The following is a 9,911-nucleotide window of genomic DNA, read 5'->3' on the forward strand; positions in this document are numbered from 1 at the left end:
TTATAAGATAATATTTATTTCACTATGATCCTGTAAAAACAAAGCAACCTAACTGATTTAGCGCTATCGATAGCGCTATCGATAGTTTTTTTTTTCGAGACTATCGTGAATATTGATAGCTTTTCTGAAAACTATCAAAACTATAGATGGTGTGACTATCGATAGTTTGACACCTCTATTTTCTCACCCTTTTTACTTCTTTGCTAATAAACTCATTCAAAGGATGAAAGAGCAAGGTAGGATTAACGAGCGTCATTCCAAGTTGAATTATGATGTGTTGGTATTTAAAAAAAAAATTGGGACACGAATGACTTTTTTGCACATAAATAAAAATAGTGGGAAAATACCTTTCTACCGAGGTCCCATAAGTCTAAGTAAGAATAGTTTTAGCCCAGTTATTTAAGTTTTTCGTAAATCAATCTTTGAAAAAAGTAAAAAAAAACAGCATCAAAAATCTCATTATTACGATTCCGTTGAAAAGATTTTTACATATTTCTATGCAGAATTTTTAAGCCTAATTTGGTTTGTCATCATTTCATTTTTGGAGGTATTTTCAAATTGGTCCAGCTCGCTTAAATCTTAATATTTTCCCGAAATATTTTGGTGGACATCTTAAAATATAATAAATTTTTTAGTCCCGGCGGAAAAACTGCAAATTTTTTTGTTGATGTAGTCTAATGTACATGTATGGCATTGGTATTGGTGTGACTTTTGAATTGATTTTTTCGCTATATTTTAAACTAATTTGAAATTTTAAAAATTGCCTGCACATCAGCATCAAAATACGTTTTTAATGATGTATAATTATTTATACCTTAGAAGTATAGGTCGTAAAAGAAACATGATTGCATATTTATATAATTGATATTATTAACTTGACAAAGTAACCACTCTAGGTGAAGAAAATGATGTCGAGTTTTTTCACAATTACGCAAGAAATCCACTTAAATTTATCTTTGATAAATACCATAGCTTTATCACTTCTAAAGTCTGCAATTTATTCAAGGTCAAAGGTCACATACATTTATTTTTTCCATTTTTCAGCAAAACGGTATGGTTTGTCACCAAAATAGGTGAAACGAAAGTGTAGATATTACCATTGGAGGTTTGAAGGCGGTGCGAATTAAAAGTAATTAAAGTAAAGTAAATTTATCTAATTGATAATTACACTAGTTTACAAGAAATTCCACCTGTGGTACTACACCATCACTTCCGATGTGAAATTTTTCACTGAATCTGAATATGTAGTCAAGATATAATAAAGTGCAATAGTTTTTGAGATATAGCCAAATTACGGTTTTTAGAGATGTGAAAAAGTGCACTCACTTAATTGCTTATTTTCTTTTCCATAGCTGGCTCTCAAATGTCTTTCTACAGTAGTGAAGCACATTAAATTAACTATCTTCAGCATAAACGACGTTTTCCAAACGGATTAGTTGTTTAGGAGCTAACCATTGATCCATCCACAATGTTGCCTAATTAAAAAAATAATAATAAAAAGCCACTTTCGGTAAAAATTTCAACATGAAAGAACCTGTTAACTGTTGGATTCTTGCACGTCAAAGCATAATCCTTCATTAATGCAATAAAGACCGGCTCATCTACATTGAATAACAAATTTAGAAGTTATGAGCACTTAATTTATGATTTGCCTATTATGGAGTACACACCTTTTACTACAATTTTGAATCGCTATATCTCAGAAATGGTAATCCTTGGGAATATAAATTTTTTATAGATAATTGTATGATCTACACCAGTGATTCCCAAAGTGGTCCAGATGGACCCCAGGGGTCCACGGAAGAATCGACAGGGGTCCATGGTGACGTGGACAAAATATGGGAGTCCGTGAGTTGTAAATGGGGGTCCACGAAGCCTCTTTATTTAGATTTAATTTTTTTGAGTGGTTTATAGTGCTCTTGATGCACTGCTGCACTTACCGTCACTTTGTGTTTTCATACGTGGGGAAGCTTTAAAGGCCACCTGCAGACTAAAAAGAACCGGATGCTGGTATGACAATGAGTTGGGCGCGGCGAAAATTTCTGGCGGCAGAGATTTAAGCACTTGTATCTTTTCAATGCTACAGGATAGTACGCCACCATTACCTTTGTTGAAGAGATTCTATAATGTTGAGTTCCCTGAGACTGAATGCTGGTTTGATTCCATCGCTGAGACCGGACTCACACATTATCGAATCTTCACTGATGGCTCCAAAACTGACTCTGGGTCATGATCTGGGGCCTTTTTCGAGGTTAATGGATATAACCTTCACTTTTCTGTAGGGGAATATGCTTCGGTCTTCCAAGCTGAGGTAATTGCAATACTCAAAGCCATGGACTACGTGGTGGAACATAGGTGGGGGGGAAGGAGTTTACGCGACTGCAGTGACAACCAAGCTGCACTTAAGGCATTGACCAGCCCACTATTTAGGTATTTCCAAACTAGTGCGACAATTCAAGTCTCGACTAAAATATGATGGTGAACATAACGAGGTTGTTTTACTCTGGGTGCCAGGTCACTCTGGAATACCTGGTTATGAGACATCTAATCATTTGGCCAAAGTTTGCTCAGACCGGGCATTCCTCGGTCCGCAACCAGTTCTGGCTCTCCCACCTTCGGCAATCGAAGCCACCATCAGAAACTGTGTGAATACTTCGCTCAGAAATGACTGAGAGGCATCGAGGGGATGCAGGTGGGCAAAACTCATGTTGCCTTCAATCTCATCAGGTCTATCTAATTTTTTGATCTCACTGAGCAGACGACACTACAGACAACTTGCTGGACCGCTGACTGGTTACTTGGCACGTGGCACAAACACCTGAATGTGATAGGCGTAAATGACAAGTCCATTTGCCCATCTTGCCTTGAAGAAGATGAGACGGTGGAACGCCTTTTACGCTTCTTGCTTGCTTGGTTATTTGACATCGATTTTTTTAAACTCGTTCTTTTCTCTATTGTCAGTTTCTGAATTAAAAGTTTGGCGTAAAAAGCTTAGCAGTTTTGTGTTTTAAAAGTGTGATAAATATTTTTCGCCTCACTTTAAAACTCGGAGCGATAAAAGTAAAAATGATGCCATTAACACAAATAAACTATTTTACATATACTCCACGAGCAAAGTCATGAGTGAGCCGAACATTTGATGAGTTTATGGTGAAGATAAAGTTCTGAACACATTGAAAACGACGAGCTACGGACCACAGCTTCCAATTTGTCATCTTCATTATCTAAACGCTTTGTCGATGGCGACATGATTTCTTTGAACGCGGCAGCGACATCATGAATTTGTATGAGTTTGACATAAAAGAAGAGGAAGAACCTTATCTGTCGCCAGAAAAATAGAAATAGATATAATCTGGCCACAACCACAGCCGTCGCGTAGCCCGGTCGTCGCCAAAATAATTATCTACATAAGAGTACGTGTTAAAATAATTTGACAGCTGTGGTTTGTAGCTCGTCGTTTTCATTGTGTTTGGGCTATAATGTAAATAGTGCTAGCGCTCGCAGTGCTCTTAAAAAATATAACTCTTCCGAGCGAGAGAGTATTTTGATGTATTTACGATCTATATTTTTTAAAACCTACAAGTGTGTAATCACATTATTTTTATAAATAGAACACAAGAAAATATTTTACTTTTATTTTGACCACTCTGAGTTTAGTTTTTTTACTCACCCGCGATGCAAATTTACATTGTTAGATCTTATTTTCACATTTAATATTTTTACGAGCTTTGGGAATATTTAGAAATGTATCAGCAGGGGGTCCACCTTAAACGGAAAATTTTTGAAAGGGGTCTACAGAAAAAAAGTTTGGACACCTCTGAATCACCCTTTCGTCTCACCTATTTTTATAATAAACCTTACCATTTCGCTGAAAAATGCAAAAATATATATATACTAGATCGCCCTCACCAGCTTCGCTGAATGTATGAAATTGTTGCGAGCTACATTGGGTAAAATTTATTTCAAGAAAAGTCAATTAAAAAATAGGAGGTTTAAAATTTGTTTAACCATCTTCAAAATATTTTCAAACCAAAACTTTCTTAAACTTCTCAATTGTCATACTTTTTCAACTCAATCAAGATTTTAAACAGATGGAAATTAAGCCCTTTTAAAAACATTTTGATTGATTCCCATATCGCAATAATTCATTTAAATTATTGAATAGTTTGAATTTAACCTTTTAAACAGTTTGCAACCTTTTTAAACCTCTTTCGTCTAACACTCATATTGTGATACATATTCAAAACCATTTCGATTCATACCAATCTATACCAATACATGAATATTTTGAAAGCCGTTTTTGTGTTCGCAAAGCTCGAGAACGACCGAACTGATTTTTTTTTAATTTCTGACACCTGATTTAGACGTCCCAAGGATTATTATAGGCTAAAATAATGTTCGATATATAGAGGGGGCGTGGAACCTCCCATAAAAACCAAATTTTTCATACCGAATATCTATGGAAATGTTCATGGTAGAGTACTGGAACTTGGTGTGGAGATATATGAAATCGATCTTATACTCATGGAGAAAAACAGGCTCTTTGAAAAGAGGGCGTAGCGCCGTACAAACGTATATATAATTAATCTGTAGGCGTGTTTGTGAGTGAAACCCTCCTAAATGCTCGGACGGATTTTAACGAAGTTTTTGTGTGTTTTTGAGTAACTCTCTGGATAGTGTAGATTCGCAAATTCACCCGCCAGTTGGCACTGGAGCTAAGTTATTACTAAAAATCTTATTGATGATCCACTTTGACTAATATTCAAAATATGTATTGGTAAAGGCAATAGTATTGCAAAAAAGAGCTGCCACGTGGCGCTGGAGTGATTACGAATAATCGCCAAGTTAGAAAAGGTGCCGTGAATGTCAGAATAAATAAACCTTTCGCACCATTGAGTATATCGAATTTTTAACCGACTTCCAAAAAAGGAGGAGGTTATCAGTTCGTCGGAATATTTTTTTATTTATTTTTAATTATTTATTTTTTTTTGTATGTATGTTGCCGCATAACTTTGGACCACGCCAACCGATTTCAATAATTCTTTTGGCATCGGAAAGGTAGTGTCTCAGAGGTAGTTCCGTACTAATTTAGTTTAGATCCGATCATTGGATCATGAAATATATATAGATATATATATTTTTTTTAAGTCGGTTTTTTTTTACTAAAAATTACTTGTTATGTGTTACGATTGGCCCAATGTATGTGATTTTTGTATTGTTATTCCTTAAAGCTTCATTCGTAGACACCAGGGTTGAGTTGTGCAGGGGTAAATCCGATAAATCAACCGCCAAAATCATCGCGCGCTCTTTACTGTAATAAATTCAAGTAAAAAATATATTTTCACTTAAATTGCTTTCGTGAAACTTACTTTTTAGGTATTTCGTCTGAAATAAGTCTATGAATATTGGATTTCTGTAGAACAATTATACGCATCCATTTTGAAATTGCCACCAACTATACGATAAAGTTTCTTGGACAGATTTACCATAGAACCGGATCATTGTTGGCGCCAAGGGGTGAAGAGGAAATGTTCTTCAAATTTATTTCGTTGTGAGATTAACCGTTCTATGAAATGTTACACAATTAGAAAATTTCAAGAACTTCATCATGGACATAACGCATTGTTGGTGAAAATGTTGGACCAAAAAGTTTCAATAAAAAAAATAAAAATTTTGTGCGAGACGAAGTTCGCCGGGTCTGCTAGTATTATAATATTTCATTTAAGTTGAATTTTTAAAGAGGTGGCAACCCTTGTGAAAGACTTCAATATTATTCAAAAATTTAAAACTTAAGCTTTCTTAACAATGTTTTGTTTGACAACCATATTTTAATTCTTCATATGGCTTGCGTATAATTAATTTAAATTTTATTTTTCAAACAGGTGGCAAGCCTTTTCAAAATATATTAAACTACAGCTTTTTAGGCCTCTTGACATCCATTTTTTTTTTAGATAATTTTCAAATAAATAACTCCCTTAATTGAAGTTGAATTAGATTTTTTTAAAAGGTGGCAGCCCTCATCCATGAGTAGATAATGATTTTATATATCTCCATGCCAAGTTCCAGTAATCTGCCAAAAATATATTTCCTCATAAATGCAGTATGAAAGATTCCGTTTGTATGGGAGGTGCCACGCCCTCTTGCCTAATCGAGATTAAATGTATCCTATATTTTAAGTTGGGCTAAATAACAGCAGTGTATAAAATTTCATGATGATCGGTTGAATAGTTAAAGCGTGAAAGCATAGCAAACAATCAAACTCACTTTCGGATGACTTTGAATAACTTTTTTGCAGACGTGGGATCCATGGGGACTTTTGACATTTCACTCATAATGGTGTTCGCAACATTCGTATTAATTTTCAGCTCTATGTGAATTATTTTAAGCTTACCCCTATTTTTTGAGCTAACTTGACTGGGTTAACAAGGTGTAAGTAAAACAGGTACACATAGTAGATTGTTAGAGACTATGCACTACGACCTTAGATCTATTGTACATAGTACCATGAGTTCCTTTATTTTATAGAAAAACTGTTCCAAAAAATAACTGGTACTCGTATTTTACTGTAAAATGTGTTTTTTTTTAATGGAGGTACTGCGAAACGGAATTTTCTCGCAGAATTATAATTTTTTTTTCTTGAAAAAAGATACGAGCGTTATGTATGGAATAAAATAATAACATCGTCTGCAAACAAAGAAGTATCAAAAATCAACATAAATTCTTAGCCTACTAAAATTTGCACTTTATTATAATGAAATTCAATGGGCTAAAAAATTTTGAATTTTTCTAAAAACTATGAATAAAAGTGTGTTGTGAAAACTTGTTAAATTTTTCAACAAAGTTTAAAATGTGGATTTATATGATTTTTATATAAATTGTGTATAATTAACTAGATTTTATTAAAAAGTTTTTTGTTTCTGTGTTTTTTTTTGTGTATAAGTCCAATTAGATTTATCAGACGTATCATGGTAGTGCGGCTCAGGTGCACTTATTCTTTTTTTTAGGTAGTCTACAGGCTTATTTGTTGCTTCTCGAACATATATCGACTGCTGAGTGAAAGATCGACCTATCTCGCCAGCCAGTTCGAAAACACCCTATGTTAAAAAACTTTTCAAGAACGCCTTATTTCAGAATTTGGTGGAAGAACGCACTATTTCAATATTCGGTTCAAACGCCCTCAAAACTGCCGATTCAAAAACACCCTATCGCAGCATATTTTCAATTTATTTTGAAATGAGATAGAGCGTTTTTGAACCGAATTCTCAGATAGGGCGTTTTTCAACCAAATTATTAGATAGGTAGATTTTAAATAAAATTCCGAAATAGGGCAATCCTGAAAAGTTTTCTGAGATAGGGTGTTTTCGAACTGGCTGCCGAGATAAATCGATCTCCCACTCAGCAGTCGATAAGCTTCTGCATATCATCATAAATCAAAGATTTAATGCCAAATCTTAAATAATACGATTTTCGTTATCATGTATAGAACTTGTGTAAACTTTTCCTACGTAAATAAAAAAATCGATTTTCCTGTAAAGTTAAAATTTTGTCAAATAACGCATTTTGCTTTGATGATAGCGGTATGTATATACAGTGGTGGAAAAATAAATAGAGACACGACATTTTAAAAAATTTTTCCCATTTTTCTTTCGTTTGTTTAATATTTATATTTTTTTTTATAAAAGTTTAGTTCATTATCTAACAAAACCCATATAAACTCATTTTTAAAACTATGTGCAAAAATTATAAAAATTCTGTATATTGTGTCTAAATTTTCCACTTTTTAACCAGATTTTTTAGAATTTTTCTGAGTATGCAGTTTTATGGCCCACAGTTCCTGAAAAATTGATTTTTTATAACTTTTATTCTGAATGTATTACGCACTTTTTTCCATAATAAAATTTGTCGAACATACTTTGTATAGAGAAAATGCGTTAAAAAAATTTCCAAAAAATAAAGAAATTTTTTAGCAACTTAAAACTTTCACTTTATTTTACTAAAATTTAATGGGCTATACAACGACATACTCAAAAAAATCTGGTTAAAAAGTTAAAAATTTCGATGCATGTTCGCAGAATTTTTATAATTTTTGCACAAAGTTTGGAATATGAATTTGTATGGTTTTTGTTATATAATGAGCTATACTTTTATAAAAAATAACAAATATTAACTTAACAAAGAAAAATAGGAAAAAATTGGTAAAATGTCGTGTCCCTATTTATTTTTCCACCACTGTATATATATTTCTTACGAATTTTTGATAAATTAACCTGTTTTTACCTTCAATAAAAGCGCGTGAACTCCTGGATATCCCGCCCATTTGAGTTGCTGTTGCAACTTTTCAACTTTATCACGAGCATCAGGACGATCAAGAGGCAAGCGATGCAGCACACGTGTTAATAAACGCACCGCCAAAAGAAATTCATGTTCATAATCGCTCTCCAGGAGAGAAACAGACAGCCAAAATAATTGTGCCAGTATTGTCATTTTATCATCCTGTGTATGTATATAAAAAATATAGAGAACATCCTAATAAATAGAGGTATATTTTTACTAAAATTTAAAGTCTTATCACCTGTGTGGCGCTGTCACCCAACATTTTCAAGCTTTGTGCGCTGCGTGAACGTGAAAGCGCTGAACCACCGAATTTTGTTGTATTTCTTTCCATTTCAGACATGCCCGATGCGCGATTACGTAACTCAACTGCAAATATTCGCATATACATATGTTTGTAGTATAATATTACATGTACATAAATATGTTTCAAATATAATACTTCTTTAAAGTAACAAATTTTCGATTGACGAAAGCCGAACTAGAAACACAAAATTTATGATATCACTTTCATGACCAAAATTATACAGATCTTTTAACTGCATTGAAAACTGACGAAAAAATATTAAAGTTCTTTTTTTCTGTTCATAACAGTAGATGGATCTTTGCAACGTGTCGAAAAATTAAAATATTTTCGTCAAACCAATTTTCCATCCAATGCAGTTGAAACAAGTCTAAAGCTAAGTGTACACGGTAGAGAAAAAACGCGAGATTGAGACAAAAATCTGACGTGTAAACACTCAATAGAGCTCTACGAGGGACTCACCTACAAAGTCTATGTAAGAGTTGTTTAGCGAGACTTTTTCGCCGTGTCCAACGAAGCTAGATCGGAAACTCTACGACAACTCTACGCTCTATTTAGCAAGCTAAATAGACTTTTTGCTCTACGGAGACGTATAGTAAAGTCTTGACAATGAGCTTCATTAAGCTAAGGCCGTGGTTGTTAATTGGCAATCAAAAGAGACAAATTTCGGTGATTGGTGAAAAGTGGTTACGCTCTGTTTGCTGATTGGCGAGCACAGGGTTGCTTCTTAAGAAATGCCTTTTTCCATTTCATACAATTTCGCACACAATGACAGCACTGAAGTAAAAATGCAACTAAAAACGCATCAAAATTTAGCTCAGAAAATGAAAAATGGAAGAACAACTTAATATTTTTTCTTTTTTTAATATTTAATTTTTATAATAATATTTTTTATAATATCTACTTTATAATAATAGTAAAAAAATATTTTTTACTATTCTTATATTTAATACTAATACTTTTTCGCAAAATAGCGTATTGCCACCCTGAAAAATTGACGTGCTGGCTGTTCGGTTCACCCAGCAAATCGTGCTGGCTGTTCGATTTCGAAAATTCTCTCACTCCGTGCTGTGCACAGCAACAATTGCACGGTGATTGCCAATCGAAATTGGTGGCGTAACCACGGCCTAAGCGTACACGGTAGAGAAATCTCTCGAGAGTTTCACTGAAATAAAAATCTCCTCTCTCAATTAAGTTTACACGGTAGGAGATATTCACTCTAGCTAGAGACAAAATAGAGAAATCTCAACTATTATCTATCACGTGCTCTACAAGC

The 9,911-nt window shown here is 33.8% G+C and overlaps 1 protein-coding gene across 1 annotated transcript in view; it reads right to left on the reverse strand.

The window, feature by feature from the left end:
• Positions 1-8,696, reverse strand: part of LOC118749272 (protein furry-like) — an 85,579-nt gene extending 76,883 nt beyond the window's left edge. The window contains exons 1-2 of the mRNA XM_036484072.1: positions 8,573-8,696; positions 8,278-8,493 (exon numbers count right to left, since the gene is read on the reverse strand). Of these exons, the coding sequence (XP_036339965.1) occupies positions 8,278-8,493; positions 8,573-8,674 (318 nt within the window). The 5' untranslated portion in view covers positions 8,675-8,696. The remainder of the gene's footprint in view (positions 1-8,277; positions 8,494-8,572) is intronic.
• Positions 8,697-9,911: the final 1,215 nt, after the last annotated feature.

Source organism: Rhagoletis pomonella, unplaced genomic scaffold, assembly GCF_013731165.1.
Source record: "Rhagoletis pomonella isolate Grant_MI unplaced genomic scaffold, Rhpom_1.0 Rhpom_scaffold_00014, whole genome shotgun sequence".
NCBI classification, from domain to species: domain Eukaryota; kingdom Metazoa; phylum Arthropoda; class Insecta; order Diptera; family Tephritidae; genus Rhagoletis; species Rhagoletis pomonella.